Consider the following 25,516-nt stretch of genomic DNA (forward strand, 5'->3'; position numbering starts at 1 on the left):
TTTCTGAGCCAGAGTTGAAGCTGCAGTTATTAATAATAATAATAATTTCCTATTACACTTCCTCTGTTAGGAGAAAAGGCCGAGACCTTCTGGTTTTGAAATCCAGACTGTGGCTTTACACAGCCAGAGTGAATAGCGCTGACTGCAGTAGTTGAAGTACACATATACACATGAGCTACACAGACAAATTATTGGGACACCTGCTGATTCACTGTTTCTTCTGAAAAGAGTTGATCCTGCTTTTGTTGGAGTAACTGTCTCTGAAGAAGCTTTTCTACTAGATGTTGAAGGAGCAGTGCTGTGAGGATTTGATTGGATTCAGCGACAAGAGTGTTTTTATGGGTTGTCCATAAACATTTGGACATATAGAGTATACAAATATACCGTATGTATACACACATTACATTGATAATCGATATTTGATGTATTATTTATTATTTATTATTGTTCTCTGGAGCAGATAGTGGGTGAAAATATGTACATAACAGTATTTGTAATCCTGTAGAGATAAATGCTATAACAGAAAAACCTTGGACTCCAATAATTTCAACTTTACAGGAGAAGGAAAAACCTTAATAAAAACATTTATTCCAAGTCATTTTGAAACATTTCTATTCGTCCAATCATTGTGCATGAATGAAAGTTCAAGTTTCTTATAAAGTGACTTTCTAATACTCAAGGACGCTTTTACAATCAGTGCTCTCTAAACCAACACACACCACTGAAAAGCGGCAGCGCCCTCTCGACTGGAATCGGCCGTCCACTTGGAGGACTGCATTGAGCATTAGTGGGGGGGTCACTAGTGGGGTTCAATCAAGAACTGGGCACAGAGACATACACACATTCACACATATCCATACATACACACACACACACTCACTCAGACCAGGCCAATTTTTGTAGAATAACCCATTCACCTGATCTCCATGTTTTTGGACAGTTCTGGGAGTCCCCCCGAGGAAACATGGACACAAGAAGAACCTGGAAACTCCATTCAGACATGGACTTGAACCCATGACCCCAGCGCTGAGGGGCAAACATGCTACCCACCAAGCCATGTGCCACCAGAAAACAAATTTTATTCGTTATTTATCAAAATAGTAAAAAATGGAGATACAATGTTTTTGCATAGCAACAAAACTGTATACAGTATATGTGTAATAATTATCCAGGTAGATCCCAGTTTCTACATCCACAATATTAGTGCAGATAAAATAACTAAACACTGAATCACACCGATCCTGGTTTAGACTGAACTATTCAGCTATTCCTCTTTCTGAGATCTTGGTGTAAACTTCAGAGTCACGGGAACTGTGGGCTGAAACAGAGCGCTGAGTTGAATGGGAATCTGCAACAACAACAAAAAAAATGGGTATACACCATCTACTGCACATCCACACTGAGCCTGTGATATTTAATCATGCCTGGTAGTAAATGATGGCTGTAAGCTTCTATTACATGTTATTTTTTATTGGTATAGTTGAGAGACTACATGTGAGATACATGTGAGAACAATAAGGAAGGATAATGAAGACAGAGCGCTCTGACCTGCGTCTCTTTGCACGTCTCCACGCTGAAGTTCTGCAGCAGCTTTACCACCACTAGTTTCATGATCATCAAAGCAAACCTCATTCCCACACAGTTGCGGGGGCCGAGGCCAAACGGCATGAAGGTGTAGGGGTCGATGTCGTTCTCTGGACTAAACCTTCGGTAAACAGAGGAAATAAGAGCCGTAAGACCACTCAGCTAGCAATTAACCAGAATGACCTCCCAGATCTTCCAGAGTATGGAGATGGATCCAGGCCTTATCCTTAGGCTACAGCTACTTTAGGCCACCATAAACCCAGTTACCATGGCTTCAGGTCATTCTGTGGACTCATCACATCTTCAGCAGTATGACAGAGATTACCTCTCAGGCCTGAACTCTTCAGGAGATTCCCACAGCTGTGGATCCCTGTACAGAACATAAGTCGGGATCGCAACCAGGGTGTCTTTAGGTATAGTGATTCCATTGAGCTCTATGGTCTTCTTGCACACCCTCTCCAGACGGGGGGCGGTAGGGAGGAGACGCATCGATTCATTGATGACCATTTCCAGGTACTCCAACTTCATCAGGGCTTCATATGTCACCGGAACCTGGTAAGAAATGGGATTCTGTGAAATCTAGAGCTCCTCTCCAGTTATTGCAGAGTTGTGAGAAGATTCATGCTTACATCACGAGGGAACGTTTTATCGATCTCTTCGACCAGTTTGCTCAAGGAGTCGGGATTCGTTGCGAGATGATACAGCAGAAAATTGAGGGTGGTGCTGGTGGTCTCATAACCTCCCAGTATGAAAATAAAGGACTGGGACAGAATCTCATGGTCAGTCAGCCCTGGGAGGATAAACACAAGGTAATGCATCCCTTTGAAAGAGAACCTACTCTAAGAATTGTCTAACAGGGAGTTTCCTGGACCTTGTTGTAGCTCTCACCTTTGACTGGGTGCTCGTCCGAGGCTTTCTCAGCTTGCTCATCGGATATCTGGCTCTGGATCATGAGCTGCAGAAAGTCCACTCGTTTCTGAAAGGAAGACAACCTCATTTCACAAAGATATACGTACAGCTCTGAACAAAATGAAGAGACCACCCTACATTATCAGATTCTCTGGTTTTACTATTTATGGCAGTGTGTTTAAGGGAAATTGACATTTATGCTGTATTTCATAAACCATGGACAACATTTCCCCTAAATTCCAAATAAAAATATTTGCTATTTAGAGCATTTATTTATGTGCAGAAATGACAACTGTTCAAATACTGCAAATAAATTATTATAATAATTATAATGCAAAAAAGTTATTATTGAAATTTAAACAACACAGTACTAATATTTGAACTTTGAGAGCATTCAGAAATCAATATGGTGAAATAACCTTGACTGCCAATCACAGCTCTCATGTCTTGGCCGGCTCTCATTTACATTTACGGCATTTAGCTGAGGCTCTTACCCAGAGCGACTTACAAGGTAACTCGTACTACACAGGTGGGCCAGTGTAGTGTTAGGAGTCTTGCCCAGGGACTCTTATTGGTGTAGCGCAGCATACAGTCACCCAGACTGGGAATGGAACCCTGGTCTCCCACATGGTGTGGTAGCTCACTGGCAGCTAGTGGTTTTATCTGTTGCGCCACACCAACCACAACTAGTCTTTCCACTAGTCTTTCACATTGCTGTTGGGACTTTATGCCAGTCATAGTCTGGAAATTCAGCTAACTCAGCTTAGTTTGAATGCCTGGAATAAAACTGCCGTACACATAGAGATACAAATTTAAGGAAAAAAATGTGAAAAGTGGTCTCTTCATTTTTTTCAGAGCTTATTTGTACATTGTTACAGGCAATGACTTTTAAGGAGTAAAACAAAACCTTATCACTGCAATTTGAACTTTAGCCTATACTATTAACAATGTTGCTGTTCTCCTTATCGGGACCTTAAAGCAACACTATGTAGCAATTTTATCTTAAAATATCTGATTTAGAATGGCTGTGATGCTCCACCAACAGTAATAGGGGGAATAGCGTCTCTAACTTCTAATTTCTGGTGAAGTAGGCGGGACAACGCTTGCTCTACATCTCTCAGCTTGTCCAGAAATGCATGAATATAAAGTGTGCCCTTTAGTGGAGGCTCAAAATGCGAATTATACTTCCTGACTGTAAAGGAACTCACAAACACTGTCCTGTCCACTTCACCTGTCCACAAGTGACATAGGGCAATTGTTAGCATGCCAAGCCAGAAGTTACAACGAGATGCTAGTAGTAATAGCATCAGTGGAGCATCTGCATGATTTTGAAGGTGTTATTTTAAGGTAAAATAGCTACATAATGTTGCTTAAAAAAAGGTGTATTCATTATTAAAAATTACTATCACAATAATTGGTCAGAAAACATGCCACAACTACATATTTCTTCAAATCGTTCAGCCCTATCAATAGTTATATATTAAATAGTTTTAATTTTATACGTACATGATCCATTTTTTTATGCTGTTCTTTTAGCTTCTTCAGGGAGGTGTAGAAAAAGTCCATGTCTGACTTTGAAAAAAGAGTAATTCCCATTTTCCCCAAAAATGAAGCAGTGAAGGGAAACAGAGCTGCAACACAAAGGCAAATCAGGACATTTAGGCCGGGTATCGTTTGATTGTGACTGAATTTATTTCACGTAACTGCATTGTTAATTCATCCGAATCATCAACTGTACGCTAAACTAAAAATGATAAACTATGGTGGTTGAAAATTTATTTATTTATTAAACAGTGCTTAATTACTTTTTCACTAAATATAATGGACTAATTTGAGTAAACATGACATACTCAGTAAAAGGAAAAGAGGGCTGAAGAAGCTGAACTTGAAAAATTTCTTGATGTGAGTGACAAACAGGTCATCCGGGTTGTTTATAGAATCGATATCAACACTAAAGGAGGCACTGGCAACAACATCCATAGAGTAGGGAGCAAAAGTGCTGAAAAAAGAGAGAGAGAGACATGTCTTCATAAAAAGATTAATCTTCACTTAGATAATTGTCTTTATGGATATTTATAGAAACTGAAGGAACAGCCAATTAACAGGTATTATCTCAGCTTGGCTATGGAACAACAGTAAGACAGTATTTACAGTAATTGAATGGTTGAACAGTCCAAACTGCCAAATATTCACAACCATATATTTCCTATTTTTGGCCTGTTCGGTAATGAACGCTTCTCACAACAATCCGGACAAAATATTGATTCATGCAGCCTTAAAGACCTTATATTGTGTTTTTATATAGATTTCTGAAGATGCACACATACTCTTTTATGTTAACTGCCTCTTCTGGGTTTCTCTTCTTTAGGCGCTCAATGAAGCGATCTCCATATTTCTCAGTGATTGGGAAAATCTGCAAAGTATCAGAAAAGTAATGGATTACCAAGAGTTTTTTTTTTTTGAGTTAACTCAACTTATTTATCTTAGTTCAGTCAAAAGTTCAAAAGTTCTCCTAACTTACATTCTTTCCTTCTACATCTCAGTTTGGTCAACCAATCCAATTCATACTGAATTGAGCCTCAAAAACATTCATAAATGAGCTGCAGCTGAAACTATACTGAAATACTGTGTAAGATGTTGAGTCTGTGGCTCCGCCCCATAAATCTGGTTACTGTTTATTCCTATCTGCAGGTTAGAGTGTCACCTATTATTATAGCAGAGTCCTTCCTATTCTCAGATTCCTGACCATGAAGAGCTGTGATGCTGATGAACTTATGATCTCCTGAGCCTCTTAACATACAGGCAGTTAGACAGTCACTCCACTCCAGAGCTGTGAAGCCATGCACATTTCTGTGTCTGAGAAAGAAGGGAAGGTAAATTTACTCAGAACTGTGTGTGTTTATGTTGGGTAATTTCACAGCCCTAGACCAGCCCTATGGTCTAACTGCTGCTCATCAAGTGTGAGGAGATCATTAGTTAAAATCCCAGCAAGGCCTCCCAACAAGTGCTTCATTGTTAAAAGGCTCCCAGTCTGGGGGCGCCATGTAAAAGGGGGAGTTCTAACCTGCAGGTGGGAGTACACAGTGAACAGATTGAGGGGAGGAGCCAAAGACTAAACATCTTACACAGTATTTAATCAGTTTCAGCTGCAGCTCATTTACATGTTTTTGAGGCTCAAATCAATATGGATTGTTGGCCACTTTTTACAGTGTAGTAAGCAAAATATCTGGCTGTAAGATCATGTAAGAAGGCTTAGTCATGAAGTTGACTAAGTCATTAAGTCAAGTCATTAAATGTTAATGAGTTAATGTGTAACAATAGAAGCTATCCTTTATGCAGATTTAGTGTAACCAAGCATATTATGCTGCTGAAATTAAGCTCTGCAATGCTGCACCTCCTTCAGTCGTCCACTTGTGAAAAATGGTGAGAGCGAAGCACGGATCCGTTTCCATTTCTCATCTTTTACGATGGATACCCCATCAGCAAAGGGTCCAGCCAAGTCCTTGTTTGTTTCCTGAACACATTAAACAATTTCCCTGTTAATCCAGATTACATAGTGGACATGGATGCAAAAGAACGATATGGACAAAAGTATTGGGACACCTGCCCATTCTGAAATCAAAGGTATTAAATGAGTGTGTCCTGTTTTTGTTGGAGTAACTGTCTCCACTGTCCAGGGAAGAAGGCTTTCTACAAGATTTAGAAGCACTGCTGTGAGAATTTGATTGCATTCAGCAAAAGAGTGTTAGCAAGATCAAGATGTTAGACGATTACCACCCCACCTCATTCACAACTCCCCAGCTTATCCCAAAAGTACTGGGTGGAGCACCACCATCATTCCAGAGGACACAGTGCTTTCACTGCTCGACAGCTCAATGCTGGGGGCTTCATACCCCTCTACTAGACCATGCCTGGCATTAGGCAGCATGGTGCCAATAGGTTCATGTTTATCTGCTCCAGAGAATAGTCCTATTCTATTGGTGGTATTTCTCTACAGGGACTAGACAAGCTGCGTTTGCATCTGTGTCAGAAATGGGTGCAACTTAAAGTATGCTGAATGCATTCATTAGAAGGGGTGTCCACAAGGTTTTTGCAGGACAATGGGCATATCCATGTGAGGACGTACATCTGACTTACCCTTCTGTTAGTGAAGACAGAGTAACAGTCCTTCACCATGATGGATTTGATCATTTCACGATCCAACACCATAAGAACTGGTAACCTTCCATCAAAGATCCTTAGTAATTAAAAGAAAGCATCATATTAGAACAGGGTGCTTCAGTCCTACAGAGGCTCACAAACAGCACAACTACAGTCTGTGTGCTTTACACTGCTGAAAGATGCCTACAGCTGTTGCTAAAATACGTTATTAATAGTCACATTATTTAATTTCTACACAATTTCTAAACATTTCCAATAATTACTTTTATTAAATGATATCTAATGGGAATAAAGAATTTCCAGAGCATATATATATATATATATATATATATTGATATAGAGAAATCCAACGATATTTTGCATACTTTACAGACTCAGTCTGACAGGTTTTTGTAAGAGTATTGACTACAAGCTATTAATGGGTACAGCCCATGCAGACTCTATGGCCTAAACACCCTTCTAAATCTGCATATTTTCTTTAAAACAGAGGATCAGTAAGTCTATATGTAGAGTTTCTTGATGACTTATTGTTGAGGTCCTGATCGGATTCCACCTACATGTAATTCATGCCACGTACAGATTAATAAGCAGTTAATTAGCAGGTACTGGCTTAACAGGAACACTAAAAGCCATTATGATGCCCTTGACTTCACTGTACAGCTATTCAACAGTGTGCAAAATGTTTAAGCATCTGTGATAATTAGAATAAAAAGCTGCTTATTAGCTCAGTAAAACACTAATATTAGAATAAATACTAATAACATTCCTACAGAAAGTCTAAACATGAAAAATATAGGCACTTAGATGTGTTGTGGGAAAGATGATTATGTAGAATACACAAATAAAAGCTCTGGAAAGTGCTTAATTCATCCTAATTAATAAGCATTCATCAAGATTAATAAGCAGAGAATTAAATAGCAGCTACTGACTGGCTTGACAGGGCTTAATAAGAACGACTACAAGGACACTGCAATGTCTGCATACACTGAAGTGTTACCATGGTAGGGATGCTAGATAATATATATATATATATATATATATATATATATATATATATATATATATATATATATATACTTAATTCTTTTTCTCAAATTGGCATCTCTACTTGTACGGCAGTCATTTTATTCCAGGCATTTAATCAAACAAAGCTGAGTGAGCTGAATTCGCAGACTATGACTGGCATAAAGTTGCCCAAAAGCAATGTGAAAGACTAGTGGAGAGCCTGCCAAGACATGAGAGCTGTGATTGGCAGTCGAGGTTATTTCACCACAGTGATTTCTGAATGCTCTCAGAGTTCAAATATTATTACTGTGTTGTTGAAATTTGAATAATAACTTATTTTCATTATAATTATTAGAATAATTTCTTTGTATTATTTGAGCAGTTGTTTTTGAGCAGTTGTCATTTCTGTAAATAAATGCTTATACTAAATAGCAATATTCTTATTTGGGATGTGGGGGAAATGTTGTCCATGGTTTATTAAATACAATGTAAATGTTGCCACCTGCCTAATACTGACCAGGTCCCTCTTGTGCTGCCACAACAGATCTGACCCCTCCAGACATGGTCTCCACCTCTGAAGGTGTCCTGCTGTGGTATCTTGCTCCAGGACATTAGCAGGAGAAGTTGTGAGGTGGGGCCTCCATGAATCACATCAGTGAGCCTTAGGTGCCCATGACCCTGTTTCAGGTTCACCGCTTGCCAATTTTTCCTAGTTTACCAAGCTTCGTTTCTCTTAATGTGTTGCACCTGAAGTTGGGGGTACTAAAGTAGCCTAAGGTAGCCCGAGAGTTTGTTTAGGCCAGCTTATTTTCATAGTTCAGGTCCTCGAGCGGACCTTCCGTGGATCTTTGGATTTAGCGAGGCGCTTTCGCTCGCTACCTGGTTATATCCTCGACTCTCGCTCCAGCTAGGCGACCCTCTGCTACTTCGCGTCTTCAGGTTTGGTCGGCCTAGTCGTTTATGGTTCAGCGGCTGGTTCCCCAGCTCTCTTCCCCTAGTTTTGTGTAGTCTCTGCACGGTTCACGCGTGTCCTTAGTTTTCCCCTTAGTCTCCCCAGGCACTGCCTGGAAGGTTTGTTTGTATTTCCCCGTTTTCCTTATCCTGCTCACCCAGCTCAGCTTCCAGAGCTGCCCCCGGTCTCAGGTGTGCTTTGTGTTTGCCCGTTTGGTTGTCAAGTTTACGTTGCTTTCCTGTTTAAGCCCTTTAGTTTCTGCTTTGCTTGCTTTTGTTTGTATATTGTATTTCTCCCCTTTTATGTTATTTAAAGTACTTGCATTGGACTCATCTCTGCGAGTATTCATCCCTCCGTGGCTGGTCTAACCAGCCTTGACAATAACTTATAGTTATACTTATAGTTAATAGTTCATTCATGCCTCATCGTATCAGGGGGGATTTATGTATGTATAATTGATGGTATCATCTATAGTTAATATATTTTTACAGTATAAAACGTCCTTATTACTGTATTGTATTACTGTGCTGTTGACCTATCTATTCTAAACAACAGTAAACAAGACCTGAGCCTTACTTACCCCCAAATCTTCCCATATTTCTTGTAGCACTCCGTATCGAATTTGTAAAAACCCTAAAATAGACATGTGAACAGAGTAAGTGATGAAAAAGGTTACTTAGACACCAGCATCAATATTCAATATCTGTCCAGCTACACACCTTTTTGTAAGAAAGGAAGGTTCCTAAGAAAGGCCAGGGCCTTGGTCCAGGGATCCCCAGCTTTTTAAAAAATCCATACGGCCACACACCATAACTACAGATCAGAAACACAACCCACACTGCTTAACACCATGAACTTGTTTAACAAGTAAAGCCAGCGGCAGCCCACACGCTGCACCTGTTAAACTTTAACATGGGTACAAATACTTACATTAACAAAAGGGTCACCAGCAGCACGACCAGACTCCATGTGACGGACACAAATGGCAAAATGCTCATTTTTCCTCTTGCCCAGGACACCAAACTCTCTCAGGATGTGTATGAGCCGTCCAGCTGATTGTGCAGCCTTCCAGAGAGCAGCTCCGAACTAAGGAAAGGCCAGTTGGGAGATGCTTTTATTGAGAGAGGTTCAAGTTCAGGGCAGAGGAAGTAGGTGGACACCATGACTAAATAAGGTAAGAATGAAAGGCTTGTATCCCATATTAGGCCTGAGGACAATGTACATAATTCAATATGCATATGGTCATATCTCATGTTTTGAGACTCGTGAATTTGCAGCGATACCTTATCACTTACCGTTATCTCAGATCTGCTGACCTACTGATGGAAGATTAAACAATGTGAGCTAGTTTTAATGAATCTTGGGTAAATAACTCATTATAATTTTATGATTATGTTATCATTAGGCATCTTGGCTGCATTTCACAGCTCATTTGAGCAGTTTATTTTCATTCTATGCACATTTTATTGTGATTATAGAGATTTATTCACAGCCAGTTATGACTGAAGCTCTGATTACCCTTACAAAAAGCAGCTGCAGGATACTTCAACAAACTGTGATTTAGAAATAACTTATTTTATATATTATATATATAATTGACTTGCTTGTGAAGTAAATTTTAATAACATATATGCTGAATTCTTATAGAAATAATGTCAGCTTATGTCATCATCAGTTAGCTGGCTTATGTAACAATGTCTTAAGGTTACACAGTGTGGAAAACACGTAGAACAAGACTTTCACAGTATTTCTTCACCCTCGTTTCCTGTGTAATTTGATGACTCCCCACACTTTGTTGACCTCAGAAGCTTTAACAGTTAACTCCTCACAGCAGCAGCTCCCCTTATCCCTGGCTGAGGAACAGCAGCAGTCATGAGACCATAAACAATAAACGTCATGTGTGTAGCCACGCCCATCACGTCATTTGAACCAATCATTGACAGCCTTTGACTGGCTGGTGGTTGTAAACAAGGATTTTAACTTTCTAAACATCCAACATCTAAAAGCAGAGTTACTGTTTATTTACTTCATTTAACATATTGCAAAAAAATAATAAAATTCAATAAAATCATACACATGGCATATGGAAAACTTATCGCATTTTTAAAACCTTCTATTTTGTATTTTCCTTTTTACATTATTTTTCAATGTGATATACAGTAAATGAATAGAAATTGTATTTAAAATGTGCAGAAATTTTTTAATTTTAGTTTATTCCCAACCTCCTGGCCCTGGAGGCCCCCCTGCCCGGCCCATTTCCGTGTGTACCCTGCTGACAACACACCTGGTCCAGATAATCAGGTAATTTACAAGCCCATAATGGGGTCAGGGGTCAGAGCCAGAGCCAGGTTTGGGAACCCGACTGCTGTAAAGAAACTATTCACTTCTTTACATTATAAATCTATATTTATCTATCAATATATATATATATAAATTAAGTGAAAATGGGCAGATATAATCTGCCTCTGGTACGGTGTAAATACATGGGAGAGAATATATGTATATATAGGCACCATATATCAATCTGTGCATGTGCAGTAGTCACACAGGATGTGCAATATTTTAGGTTCAATGTCATAACTGATTATGCTTGATGTATGACCTATATCTGCCCATTATCACTTATTTAATTATCTGTGGACACAAAGAATGCATTATTATATGGATCATTTCCCTCTGATGAAAACTCCTGTATTCATTTAATATATTGAGAAAACATCTAATAAAATCATATGTATATATCAAATGTATGTCAAATGTGTGTGTAAGTAACAAGTTCCCACAAATTCTGCACAGGGTGCCCAAAATTAGAGCTGACCCTGGCATTACTGGACAATACTAATATTTCTGTGGGGGACAACAAGGTGGGGGAGGTTTACCACACTCTGGTAAGCATACTGTCATTTTAGTGGAATTATGGAAGTAAGGGGGGGGGGGGGGGGCAATCACAAACCAGTACTTATGCCACTAGTCAGAATCCACCTTTAGGAACAGCAGACTGGGACGACCTAAATGGTTGACCGTACTGAACCCCCCCCCCCCCCCCCCCCCACTGGTGTCCACTGGTGCTCCGGTCAGCAGCACCTTCTCTGCACACTTGTAGAAATACTTGGAGCAACTTAGCTGACAAAACAGAGACGTCACGACATTACATCATGTTTGATATCACACATAACGTCACAACATTACATCATATTTTATAGGCGAATTAAAAATCACACTGAGGGCATCGACCAGGCTGGAGGTGGCGGTGCTGCCATGTGATTGGACAAACGTACGAACCATCACCTTCACCTTCACCTGAACCTCAATCTGAACCTGAGGCAGACCAGGACCAGCGCCCTGGACACCCACTTCATTTTAGGTTGGATTAGGTTTAAGAATGAATAGTTTTTAAGTATTACAGATTAAAGATGAATTTAATTCTGTTTATTTAAGCTTTTATTAAAGTGCGTTTACCCACCTGAGAGGATCTGAGGCTGCCCGCAGACACTTCCGTGTTTTTCAGTCTGGTTTTCCACTGCTGGTAAACAGCGCCACATACTGGACACTGGATACTGTACACTGTGTGCAATTCCTTATTTCTTCATGCTGTGTGTTTTTAGCTCATACACTCTCCACCACTCTCTGTTCTTTTCTAGCATAGTCCTGACATGGTATTTAACATACCATAATGCTGTTATTATAATAAATGACATCAGAATTCATAAAAAAAAATCTGATGTCAGATACGGTCAGATATGCTCAGATATGCATATATATGTACATACATACATACATTTATTTATTTTATATTTCATTATATATATATATGTAAAAAATTATGCTGGCAAAATATGTTCCCACAATTAAAGTACAGACTGTCCGACACTCTGGTCATGCTGGTCAACCAGCATGGTCATATTGTCTGACTAGCGTGATCATGCTGCTCATGCTGGTCAGGGTGATCAACAAGTCTGGTCAAGATGGTCATGATGGTCTTGCTGGTAGACCAGGTAGGCAGTGGTGGCTCAGCAGTTAGAGTGCCGGGTTATTAATAACAGGGTTGTGGGTTCGATTCCCGGGCTCAGGAAGCTGCCACTGTTGGGCCCTTGAGCAAGGCCCTTTACCCTCTCTGCTCCCCGGGTGCTGGAGTTGGCTGCCCACAGCTCTGGGTGTGTGTGTGTTCATTACCACAGATGGGTTAAATGCGGCGGACAGTGACAAATACGGGCACCTTTACCTAAGAGGTGTGTGTAGTTTGACTGTAAGATGTGTGTGTTGGTGCACCACAACAAAACGTTAGAAGTTCATGTTATTTACGTGAACAGCAAACATTTAATTTCTCTAAAAAAGTGGGAAATTGTCTTTACTTCATGAATGTCCATGACATTACACTCGTGCTGGGACAGATTTCATGGCAGGCATAAACCATAAACATTTCCTTTTCCATTACAGTTAATTCTTGTTTCGTCCACCATCGTGATTGGCAATTTTAAAGAACTGAAGAAAAATACACGGAAATGAAAATACGGAGGACTCTGCATCACTCTGTAAGAACACTACAGTAAAAAAGGGAAGAAATCAGTAATACAAATGAATCCTAAATCACATTTACAGCTTTTAAGCATTAAAAATGGAAAAACTGCAACTATTCAGCCACTCTCTGAGAGAAACAAGCCAATCTGAAAAAGGAGAAAATCAAAAGAAAGGAAAGTGATGTCCTTATGGCTTAAGAGTACTGGAAATACAGGGGTTTCCTTCCAACTCTGTCACATCCAAAGACCCTCCGAGGATCATTCAGCCTCCATTCCAAAAAAAAAAAGAACAGTGTGTTCTAAATTCACCAGTATGTACCAGTTTCCCTGCTGATGGGTCGGATATGGGAGAAATCGGTGACTGAAATTGTCTTGTGCTGAAATTTCACAGTGTCAAAAACATTACCGGCCCTAAACTGGCGAGGCTTTACTTTACTAACCCAAACCTTACAAACTCTCACAATTAGGACTGTGGGAACCCGGTTAGGGATGAGCCCAAGGCCATCAAGATAAACCTCGCATTCCCACGTCCCAACTCCAGCCGTGACTACTCTGAATACCCTCCTGTCCTGCACTGTAAGTGCTTTCACAGCTCTAACACACCACAGTCGTATCAGTGCCTACTTATCTTCAGTCCTTCATTAGCCGAGTGCAGTGTGCTGGAACAGGGCAAAAGTACTGAGTGCTGAGGCTGTGGGGGATACGCATAAAGGGGCCTGATTTCCAGAGACTGATTTAACCTAGCCTTGGATTCAATTTTCACAGACAAGTGGGATTGCTCTGAAAGTACGCTTTGGGGTCCAGGACTAGGATTTAACCTGTGTCTGAAAGAAGAACAGGCCTCCTCAAGTGACTGCAGTGACTGCACTCCTAAGCCTGATAAATAATAATATCAAAGAAATGTAATGCATTGTTCTGTGTGAGGGTGACGTGCAATGCAACACTCAAAGAATCACTGCACGACTGATCCGTCTCCGCCCTGCCACCTCTGAGAGGAACGTGAGCAGACGCTGTAGGCTCAGCGCTTAATGACTCTGGCCACTGGTGACTCGCTGGTGAGGCAGTGACAGTTGGAGCTGCTGGAGCCGTGGTCATTGGTGGAGCCCTACCCCTTCCTCATCACATCCGGTAAGAGTTCCAGGACCTTCCTTTCCGGCTTTGCGATCGCGACTGGAACAGGTATATATAGAGACACTGAAGGTGAGTGACAGATTACTCGGACTTGACATTAGAGTATATAGTAATTACAGAGTGCTTCGTCCATGTAAAATCCTCCTGGTGGTCATAAAGGGAACAGTGTCAGGAATGCTTTCATGGTCGTCCAGACTGTGAGCATGTGCCACCATGTAGACCATGGATGCCAGCCAGCGCGGGAATGTAGTGTTGATCATCACTGCTGTGGATTAAGAACAGGTCTTCCCTGTTGTACCCTGCTTGATCCCTTTATCTAATAAAATGAAAAGCTTTCAGCCCAGGCCGCGCCTCGGAGAACGCTCGAAGACCACCGATGAGTAACACGTACTCCGAGCTGTGCCATCATCTCCAGGCCCGTGGTTACAGTGAGTTTACCGTGCTGCCGACTCTCGTTACCTGCCAGCTGTCGCGGTGCGTGAGTCAGACATTCAAGTCAAACGAATCAAATGGTCGGTCAGAAACGCCGTCTCTTGTAGTGCTCATGGTGAAAAGTACTGCTGAAATGTCCCGAACACACCCCCACCCCTACCCCAAGTCTTGTGCCTTTCCCCAGAACAAAGGGCCTGCAGAGGGGTCCCGCTCCTCCAAGCCCCACAGGGCGTCACACGAAGGACGAGAAGCCTGTGACAGGAGTCCGTGAGCCGGTCGCCGGCTGCCCGGCGGGGGTGTACACTCCTCCAACGCTGTGCTGGGTCACCACTGTCTGATAGTAGCCCTCGCCGTCCCTGCTGGAGCACTCCTCGTAGGCGCAGGCCAGCGTCTGCTTCAGGCCCTTCTGCTGCCGCTTCCATGAGTTGAAGTAGGACGGGTCACTCATGTAGTGGTTCACGAACGAGTGCTTGATCTGCTCCTCCTCGCAGTCGCTGTCTGTGGCCTGGGACAGAAACAGGGCAGAAAAACACTGTAATGACACATGCAAGTGCTTCTGGGCTCCCCCTACAGTTAGAGAGGGTAATTCACTTCTACTCCACTGCTGTAAATACAAATTACATTCTGTGCGCCCCTCATGGTCAGCTGTACACATGCATTTCTGGACAAGCTAAAAGATCCAGATCCAGCAGCATCTGAAAGTAGAGAAGCATGTGGGCTGAGGAGGTAGAATAATACCACAGGATTGTACACACAGGATACACAGTTCTGGAGAGAGGTCTCGTACAGCTCCACCATGGTCCCATAAGTCCGGGGCAGCATTTCTTCCTATCGCTTGCAATGGCCCCCGCCACATGCCTGCTATATAATATGATATAACAGATGGCTGTGCCGGGAAACATCACTTTAAGAGTGATGAGGGGGGAGAGCACCATCTAGCCACCTGGAGAGAGCATGGTCAATTGTGCTCTCTCAGAGTCTGGCTGCTGATGGCAAAGTGGCACGGCACGGGATTGGATGCCATAGTGGCAGCACGTTCGACTGCTTAGCCACTCACAGCCCCCGATCGGGCAGATAAATAGAGAGTTTGTAGCTTTTTATGCAAATTTGAGCTCAGTATGTTCTGTCTTAGTGTAATAAAAGCGTAAAAAAAACAAAAAAAAACAAGTTAACATCGTGACATCGTTTCCAGAAAGCTGTGTTATGCCTGTCCATATGAAACACTGGAGACTTCAGGAAACTAAAATGAGCATCAGCTACATGCCATGAATGCAACAGTGTAGCGTAGTGGGCAGTAATACCACCAAGCCCACGGCAGACTAGGGTTCAATTCACCAGCTAAGTTAACGCACCATGCTACATCAATAAGAGCTCTTCGGCAAAACTCCTAACTCCACATTCTCCTTCTTGTGAAATATGACTGAAATGTAAGTCAGTCTGGATAAGAGCCTCAGCTGAATGCTGTAAACGTATCCTAAGTGTTAGCTATACAGAAGGATCAGTATTCTGGTCAGTATTCTAGGTTTCTGGCCACATTTCTATCAGTATTGAGCATCAGCGCACATCATACTGTCCTGCCTTGGGCTGAGCACACACAAACACAGACGATGACAGTCTGAGGGTGTACGGCATGTATATGTGTGTAAGTGAGAGAGTGGCTTTGAGCCAGGACTTCTCACCTCAGACTCTGACATTTCCGCAGGCCTCTCTGTAAGAGCTGTGGACTCGGTGGAGACTGCGCCATTGTAGTTGTTGCAGATATCTTCATCTGAGTAGCGCAGGCCTGCAGGGTTGGGCCGAGGGGGAGACCTGTTCCAAGATAAGGGAATGTAAGGGTGGGCTGACACAGTGTGCACAACACTATCCCTAACTGTTTTCTGCCTGAACCATGTAGTCTTCTTCTACACGCTTAACAAAATGTATTATTACAGAACCTTTACATTATGTGGACTTCTTCTTTGTAGTTCCATAATTCCAGACTGTAGTCCATCTGTTTCTCTGCAGACTCAGTTAGCCTCATTTCACCCTGTTTTTCAATGGCCAGGACCCCACAGGACTGACGCCCACAGAGCAGGTAGTATTTGGGTGGTGGGACATTTTGAACACTGCAGTGACACTGACTCGGGCTGTGGTGTGTTAGTGTGTGTGTTGTACTGCTGGTACGAGTGGACCAGGACCTGGACTGAGAATAATCCACCAACCAGAAATATCTAACTAGCCACGTCCTGTGGGCAGCGTCCTGTGGGCAGCGTCCTGTGGGCAGTGTCCTGTTAGCACTGATGAAGGACTAGAGGATGTCCAACACAAACTGTGCAGATCAAATCAGAGCTTCGGTCTCTGACCTTACATCTACAAGGTGGAGCAACTAGGCAAGAGGGTCTAACACACCACCACCCTATCAGTCAGAGTCACCGCACCACCCAATTAACACCTACCTGCTCTGTGGTGGGAAGTCCTGTAGGGTCCTGACCATTGAAAAACATGGTGAAAGAAGGCGAACAAAGATAACAGAGAAACAGATAAACCACAGTCTGTGTTCCTCTAAGGGAAGTGGAGCTGATAAAATGGGCCGAGTTCATTCCATAATATTCTGATATGACTGTACTTAGGTAAATCCTAATCACTATTTTAATATCAGTGGATTAGGTTTAATCAAGGGCTTGAGATCTGAGATGGGAGGTGGCTCTCACCTGGTGCCGTTCTTCCTGAGGAAGGAGCTCTTGACGTGTATTGGTCGGCTGTTCAACTCCAGGGCTGTGAAGCCGCCATTGTCCAGTGTAACAGATTCCTCCACTGTGGAGACAGCTGCACCTGCGGCGGTTAGCAAATCATCATCGTGGCAACAACACCACCTGGATCAACACTGAATGCTACATCTAATGCCAATGCAAAGAAAACTGAAGAAGGTCATTCGTTTATAACAATTCTCAAAGCAAACAGGGGATTAGATCAACAAACAGCACCATGAGTGAGGAAGAAGAGAGGGAGTATAACAGAGGATGTGTTTACACTGCCCTGTATAAAGCTACGGATGGCTGGATAGAAGAATAGATGGATAGATGGATGATGGATGGAGGGATACATGGATAAATGGATGGATGGATGCATAAATGAATAGATAAATGGATGAATAGATGGATGGATGGAAAGAGGGATAGATGGATGAATAGATGATAGATGGATAAGTGGATAGATTGATGGATGAAGCGATAAGTGGCTGGATGGAGCAATAGATATATGGAAGATGAATGGATGGATTGATGGATAGAATAGATGGATAGATGGATGGATGGGTGGGTGGGTGGACAAATGGATAAATGGATTGATGGATGGATGGATGGATGACAGATGGATAAGTGGATGGATGGATGAACAACAGATGGCTGGATGGAGAGATAGAGGTATGGAAAATTTATGGATGGATGGATAAATGAATGAATGGATGGAGACAGATGTATGGAAGACAGATGGATGGAGGGATGGATGATAGATGGATAAGTGGATAGATGGATGGATGAACAATAGATGGCTGGATGGAGATATAGATGTATGGAAGATGGATGGATGGCTGGAAAGAGGGATAAATGGGTAGATGGATGTATGAACGATAGAAGACTGGCTGGGTGGATAGATGGATGGATTTATGAATGGGAGGGTGGATGGATGGATAAATTGATATATGGATGGATGGAGAGATGTATGTAAGATAGATAGATAGATAGATAGATAGATAGATAGATAGATAAATAAATAAATGGCTGGATGGAGACATGGATGTATGGAAGATGGATAGATGGGTGGATGATGGATAGATAGAGGTATAGATGAATGGATGGATGATTGGATGAATAAATGGATAAATGGATATATGGATGGATAGATGGATGGATGGATGGATGGATGGGAAGGTGGATAAATGGATGCTGGATGAAGGGATGGGTCGCAGTAGTACTAAGTACATAATGGTCTCGAACACACCTGTCCCACAGCTCTTGTACTTCTTGTTCTGTCCATGCAAGACGAGCCCAAAGATCACAAACAGCAGCAAAATCAGTCCACACAGTGCCAGGACGATCAGAAACCACCACTCTTCATAAAAGGGGGTCTCCACTTGTGCTGTGGGAGTGGAAACATATGAAGAGGATTAGCACAAGACGAGCCCAAAGATCACAAGCACTGCTTTTTTAGTTGCTTTTCATTGGTGCTGTGATTCAATCAATGAAATCAAGGCACTTGCCAACCCAAATTCTGTTCTGAATGCGAGTGTACACACTCGCTCTGAAACGACTGCACTGCAGCATCACACCTCTTTTATGCAGTGATAAAACCACTACAGACAGCATGGACATGCACACATCACAATCTCTGTAAAGATAAATAAAGCAGATCTCAGCACTGCTTTAATGAAAGATCACTGATTTAGGAGAAAAGTGCAGGAGAAGTGTAGAACATTCTGGAGACACACAAGAAGAGCGTAAGGCCTCTTTAAGTAAATAAACCAAAGGGTTGTTTCTCAGGAGCTGGACTTCAGAAACAGGAGAACATTGCTTACATCACTCTCACTGGGTGAGCTTAGGAGGAGATCTTAATGAGAAAATGTCTTTCTTTTGGAATCTTCTCTGGTGGAAACCTTTACTGAGTGTAAAGGACAAAGACTCCAACTGTATCACCTTCTGTCCTGGTTGAACTATGGACCTGTTTACACCTGCCATTAACATGAGTTTTGTATTCGGACAGTATCTGGGTCTACTTTGGCCGGATTCTGTTTAAACTGGTCACTGTAATGCGTCCCCAGTGAGACCAGATATGAAAAGCCACACCAACACCTTCATCAATTCTGTTTAACTTCCTGTAAACAATGGCTTCTCATCATAACTGTCCTGCACCGGGAGACTGTGAGCAGTTTAGAAGAACAGTGGATCCTCTACAACGCTGTAGAACAACAGATGGTTCTTGCATTCCTGTAACGGCTCCATCAGAATCACGAAGGCCTATTTAAACTCTGTTAAAAACGCTGGAATACTGCTCCTATCTACCAGGAAATAAGCCTGAGTGTGCACACACATACACACACACACACACCAGAGAAAGCAAGCGAGAGAGAAGCCGAGATCCACAGTATTAATTATTACTGGTATTAACGTTTATTTGGCAGACGTATTTCCGCTTGTCTGACGAAATCCGATCACAGAAGACGAATTCCGTTTACACTTGTATTAAATGTGGATGAGATCCGCCTCTGACCACCTCCAAATGTGCTTTGAGTCATCCGATCGCAATCCCATCATAACACGTCTGAGACTGATTACACCTGGCAAGTGAAAATGCAATGATCCGATCACCTAAACCACTCAATGCCAGGAGTGATCAGCCAATCCTGCCAATCTACCTGCAGTCAAACATGCAGCTCCAGGTCTTCTCTTCACAGCTGAAGCTGAGACCTGCTCCAGGGTTAATCAGGTGACAGGAACTACAAGCTGCAGTCACATTAGCTGCTATCCCACAAGATGAGCTGTTGACTCTCAGAAACTGATCTTCTGATGCTGTTGAGGGTTTGATTTGAGAGGGTCAGACCTCTCCTCCTGTACCAGACCTCTCCAGCTGCCTCCAGTTTCCAGGAATCTTCTGATGGTGTAGGATGGTGTGCTCACCACACTTTATCTGGCTTTATCTGGAGTTTCTCTCTTTCTCTGTTGAAGAATGCTTGGTCTGTGTTTCTGTGTTTAGGGTCTTTTTCTAGTCATTATGAGATCAGTCTGGATGTGAGGTGTTGTGAATGCACTGCGGTGGAGAGTCACAGTCTGTTCAGCACTGCTTTTCTACAGATAAACAGTTTGATTGCACCAATTTTTCAAAGCTTTATGTACGTCCATTGCTACAGACCAGCTGTTAGCCAATGACTTTGACATTTTTTTGCTTTTACAATTCGCATTATTTTCTATTCCCTTCCTCCTCAAAAGCCCTGAAACGTCACGGCTTACCTTGTACCTGTAACAAACTCCTATTCAAATTTCTTACAAAACACAAACATAAACACAGTCCAAAACACAGATCATCACAGTTGACACAGAACATCTCCACATGTTTCGTCAATCTCAGCAATTCCAGGGTTCAAAATCCAAAACCCAGTCCTTGTAACCAAGCTGCAATAATCTCTAGGCTAGAAGCACCTTCGTCATTCGTCACAGAGCTGGTGTGTGCAGGTAAGGTAACATGGCCTTTTTTGGAGCTGTAAGCTGAGCTGGGAGCAGGGAGTCATGAAATGTGAATGGGCAGAGGAAGCGGGGAGGTAAACAACTATTTCATCAGCTGTAATATCTAACCAGAAGCTATTGATAACACGGCGCTCCCCAAACACAGCGACGGCAGTAAACGTCTAAAGACGGTTTCACATTTCATTTCCTGGTGAAATTAGGTGTGGGAATTGCAGTCCGTATTTAGAGGTGCAGTAAAGGAAAGTGGGCCGGCATATGAATCTTATCTCCTCTCTCCCGCACTCTCGGGTTTCGAGCGGAGGATACCGTGGCCTAGATGTGCCAGCGATCTAAAGACATGGCTTCTGACAGGGCTTGACTGACTGGTGTGACAACAACGATGAGAAGGAGTGACACAGGCTCAGAGGTAGAGAGGGTAAAGCCTGTGGCGGGTAAGTTCCAGTCTGGACGCACATGACCTATGCGAACAGCCTTCTGCCAGCGATGGACAAGCGAGATTTGCGGAACTCGTCTGGAGCGAGTGAACTTCTGTTTAGGGTGGCAGAGAAGATCATTTGTTAATCATTATCACGTTATCATTGGCCTTCGCAGTAGTGATATCACTTCATCATTACATCAATAATCCCTCAAATAAACAGCGTTTCAGTGTAGGCTGTATGTACACTGACCCTCTCTCTACACTACACAAGGTACAGTGTACAGGTACCTTACTGATCCCCAAGGTACAAACAGTACCTAACGTTACTTTAAAGGTATATCATATAACATCATTAAGTCACATGGCTGAAATATAAGAAAGGCACTATAATGCTCAATGGTTACAATACAAAGTTACGCTTCCTACAGTACGCTCCCTAACTAAAGGTACTGAAGATGTACCCTTGACGGTATGACAAGCAAGGCACCACCCCAGTGACTGCTTGTGACATTGTAGAGCCTGTATGGGTAGCCCAACTGGGAACCAGAAGTTAAAAAAGGCCCTATTGTTACAGCCCACACTCCCTCAGACCCCATGCCCACCAGGAACCCACCGAGCCCACATTCTGTACTTAAAGTAACTGTTGTAAATGTTGGAAAGGCACTATAATGCTCACACCAGAGGCTTAATAATAATAATAATAATAATAATAATAATAATAATAATGTTGCAATTATATTGGTTAATTGGAAACGTCTACAGACGGTAATGGTTGGTCTAAATTCACTGCCCAACAATGGTAAAGTTATGCTCCTTACAGTACGCTCCCTAACTATAGGTACGGAAGACATACCCTTGAGGGTACCAACCCAGTTGCTAAGCAAGGCACCACCTCAGGGAGTGCTTGCAACATTGTAGAGCCTGTATGGGTAGCCCAATGGTTTTGTCCTTGGATTTCATGTTGGCCCCACTTATGGATGTCCACCAGGGTCAGTGATGGGACCAGAAGTGGATAAGCAATCTTGGTAATACGCTGCCTATGGGGCCTGGATGGGTTCCATTGTTGCAGCCCACCTTAATCTCAGTAAAATGCATGTACAAACCCACTCTAGAGCCCATGCCCACCTGGAACCCACCTAGCCCACATTCTGTAAGTAAAGTAACATGTCTGAAATATAGGAAAGGCATCTTTATTGTTCATACCAGAGGCTTCATAATAATAATAATAATAATAATAATAATAATAATAATGTTGTATTGGTATATTGGAAACTTCTACAGACGGTAATGGTTTGTCTAAATTCACTGCCCAAGTCTAAGTCTAAACAATGGTAAAGTTACGTTCCTTACAGTATGCTATAGGTACTAAAGACATACCCTTAAGGGTACCACCCCAGTACCAAGCAAGGCACCAGCCAAGTGACTGTTTGACCGCTTACCTGCCAGAAAGTATCTGTGCGTGTTTGGATGAGTTAAGGCGTGTGTGGCATCCAGCACACAGACAAATAAATAATTCAAAGAAAATTATTAATTAAATCATTAGCCTAAATAATAGCTTACCCATGTGGTTTTTATATATTGTGAAGCATATCCCAATGGCCTGTTTGGTGTTGTGTGTATATGGTACACCAGCACAGCCCTCTTACTGCTATGAATAATGAATTACCAGCCAGCAGTATTTAGTTTAGCTTGCTTGACAAGTAATAAACATAAGGCCTTTCTGAAGTTGCAATGCATGCCTTTTTTGTAAATGTAGCGCAGCAGAATACCTCCCCAGGTGGTTTTTGGAACTGTGGCCAAGGGAAATGAATGGCCATCTGAAAAGGACTCAAAAATAGTCTGTCCTTGCCAAACATAAGGCCATCAGTATGCTGACAAGTGTCTCTGAATGTCATTACATGGTGTGGCACAAACTGTTAGTGGCGTATGCCGTTGCTAGTTCACTGCTAGAAGTGCTTTAGTGGTTCTGTGGTTCTGTGGTTAGGCTTGATTTGATAGCATTTTGGGTTTACATAAAGGTGGTTAACTCTAAGACTTTCTAGATGGACATAATTAAGTACAGGGTTGGGTTTTAGCACTGGCATTGCTATGCAGGGCTGAAAGTTAATAAAAGCAGAGCTAATCGTGCTGTTATGGGTTGATGAGGATGGCAAAGCTCTTTCATGTGGTCAATGCAGACTGAAGCTAGCCAAACAAAGACTCCTGTTAGATCACATCAAAAGAATTGAGCAGTTAGCACTATCCTCAACAAATGGTGAGTTGACCCACGACACTGTGTGGGTGACAGCTTGGAAAGTGCCTGGCACCATCCCAGACAGGAAGCTATTGTTGGATAGAGATGTCTTACAGTGGGATGAGAATTGAGTAGATTATAAATATCAGGAGAAAACTGAGGAAACATAAAAATAAGCATAATAACTTTGGACTCATGAACATTTCACATGTTCATACTGACCAACATGACATTTGCAACTAACATCCCAGCTAACATATGGAGACCATATGGGTCGCCCAACTGGAAACCAGAAAGTTGTCCTCAGGTTCCACGTTGGCCCCACATATAGATGCCCATTAGGGTCAGTAATGGGAGGTTAAACATGGAGGAGGCCTAGATGGGACCCCTGTGAGATTAAGGTGGCCTGCAACGATTGGGCCCAGTTGGGCTCATGTACAAACCCACTCAGAGGCCATGCCCACTTGGAACCCACCAAGCCCATGTTCTACCCATGTGAGCCCCACATGTTCATGGCTGGGATTTTCACCAAATAAATTCTATTTTTTGATTCCCATCATAAAAATTTGTATCATTTGTGTGCGTCAGTTTGACTTACCACCCCGTCACGCTCAATCGTTTTATCTATAACTAATGTACTGTACTATTATTTAAGATCCTTGGAGATGCCAGGAACAAATAAAGTACTCATTTTCTTTTATTTTGTGCATTGATGCTTTTTCAAAATAGTCAGGGTCTATCAAGAGCAACCTTACCACCCCGTCACACATGGAAAGCTTAAAGGTATGCAGAAAACATACGTTTCTTTGGAACTTTTTTACACTAGTAATGCAAAGAAAGCATGTGTGTGACCATTTTTGGATTAAATTTACCACCCTATCACGTTTAATTATGAATAGGGCTCCAATGTCTGAATTAAAATGAAAATCTTACTAAGGATTTTATAAAAATGAACTTATATTCCATTTTATATATATATAGAATATATGCTCATATTTTCCCACCTCAGGCATAAAATCCTTAGTAAGATTATATATAACAATGAAATATAAATGTATATATTTATTTATTCATGCGCTTGATGCAAAAATTGCAACATGAAAATGGCACAAGTTTAATAGAATGACTCAACTCGCTCTCATTTATGTGTGTAAAGCCTGAAGGCACGCTACTCCAGAGAAAGCCAGGTACTTAAAGACAACTTTTTAGACATGTTGATAAATTTCAAGATGTAAATTTCTCAGAGGATCAAACTATGCGAGTAATCATCAACGCTGTGATTTAAATTTCTCCGCGATGTCATCATACTTGCTGGGATTTATAATCAGACCCGTTTGAACCTGTGCCCTGTGTGGGCTTGTCTTAAGCAGGTGCTTTTCTGGCTTATGTGCAATACATGACGGCAGGCTGTCAAACAGCAGGTTGCACAAATATGTAGTCCTGTAGCCTTTTAACCCAGAGATTAGGCTTCTTTATCACTGCAGATAAGGAGCCATTTAGCCAAGACCATATAGATGCACAGCAACTACAGGAGAAAGTCTCGTTCAAAACAAATAGGTCAGGCCCTAAATAAGCCTAAAGATTAACAGATTCATTAGAGAGAGTCACGCTACTGTGTCTTTATGGCACACTGATTTACACAGGTCTGTTTTCCAAAGTCCTTTCAGATCACATTTAGCTTGACCTCTCTTTCCCCTCCCAGACAATCTAAATGTCAGTGAGTGTGTAAAGTAAAGTGCAGTTACCTGACATGGCAGCAGAGGGAGCACTTGGCTCGCCATAGCCGTAGTCGTTGACTGCCAGCACTCTGAACTGGTAGCTGACTCCCTGACGCAGGCGGTCCAGGCTGATGGCATGGGAGGTGCTGGAGGGGGGCAAGTGCCTCACAAAGGTGTCCCACAATCCCTCATCTGCCGGGGAGGAAAGGGGTAGGACGTGTTCATGAGAAAAAGAGAAATA

The 25,516-nt window shown here is 42.2% G+C and overlaps 2 protein-coding genes across 5 annotated transcripts in view; both read right to left on the reverse strand.

The window, feature by feature from the left end:
• Positions 1–287: 287 nt before the first annotated feature.
• LOC140552238 (cytochrome P450 3A27-like) lies at positions 288–12,218 on the reverse strand. Its single transcript, XM_072676361.1, has 14 exons — positions 12,075–12,218; positions 9,542–9,697; positions 9,331–9,424; positions 9,192–9,244; positions 6,631–6,730; positions 5,888–6,007; positions 4,821–4,906; positions 4,344–4,492; positions 4,000–4,124; positions 2,473–2,560; positions 2,214–2,374; positions 1,910–2,136; positions 1,549–1,705; positions 288–1,348 (listed from the first exon to the last, which is right to left on the reverse strand). The coding sequence occupies exons 2-14, from the start codon at positions 9,607–9,609 to the stop codon at positions 1,265–1,267; spliced, it is 1,512 nt and encodes a 503-aa protein (XP_072532462.1). The 5' UTR covers positions 9,610–9,697; positions 12,075–12,218; the 3' UTR covers positions 288–1,264.
• Positions 12,219–12,905: 687 nt separating this feature from the next.
• Positions 12,906–25,516, reverse strand: part of sdk1a (sidekick cell adhesion molecule 1a) — a 371,124-nt gene continuing 358,513 nt past the window's right edge. For 3 of the 4 annotated variants that reach the window (XM_072676364.1, XM_072676365.1, XM_072676362.1), the window contains 5 exons: positions 25,303–25,467; positions 18,670–18,807; positions 17,382–17,502; positions 16,371–16,500; positions 12,906–15,196 (listed from right to left, as the gene is read on the reverse strand). In XM_072676364.1, coding sequence (XP_072532465.1) covers positions 14,924–15,196; positions 16,371–16,500; positions 17,382–17,502; positions 18,670–18,807; positions 25,303–25,467 — 827 coding nt within the window. In that variant the 3' untranslated portion in view covers positions 12,906–14,923. The remainder of the gene's footprint in view (positions 15,197–16,370; positions 16,501–17,381; positions 17,503–18,669; positions 18,808–25,302; positions 25,468–25,516) is intronic. The other variant, XM_072676363.1, reaches the window with a different exon arrangement.

The sequence above is a fragment of the Salminus brasiliensis genome, chromosome 3 (assembly GCF_030463535.1).
Source record: "Salminus brasiliensis chromosome 3, fSalBra1.hap2, whole genome shotgun sequence".
In the NCBI taxonomy this organism is placed as follows: Eukaryota; Metazoa; Chordata; class Actinopteri; order Characiformes; family Bryconidae; genus Salminus; species Salminus brasiliensis.

What these genes read in the sequence shown, in the direction of transcription:
- LOC140552238 (XM_072676361.1), bottom strand. Translation starts at nt 9,609, where the DNA reads ATGAGCATTTTGCCATTTGTGTCCGTCACATGGAGTCTGGTCGTGCTG. An exon ending in CCTTCCTTTCTTACAAAAAG is followed by an intron (nt 9,245 to 9,330) that starts GTGTGTAGCTGG and finishes TGTCTATTTTAG; the next exon opens with GGTTTTTACAAATTCGATAC. An exon ending in CAAGTGGACGACTGAAGGAG is followed by an intron (nt 4,907 to 5,887) that starts GTGCAGCATTGC and finishes GATACTTTGCAG; the next exon opens with ATTTTCCCAATCACTGAGAA.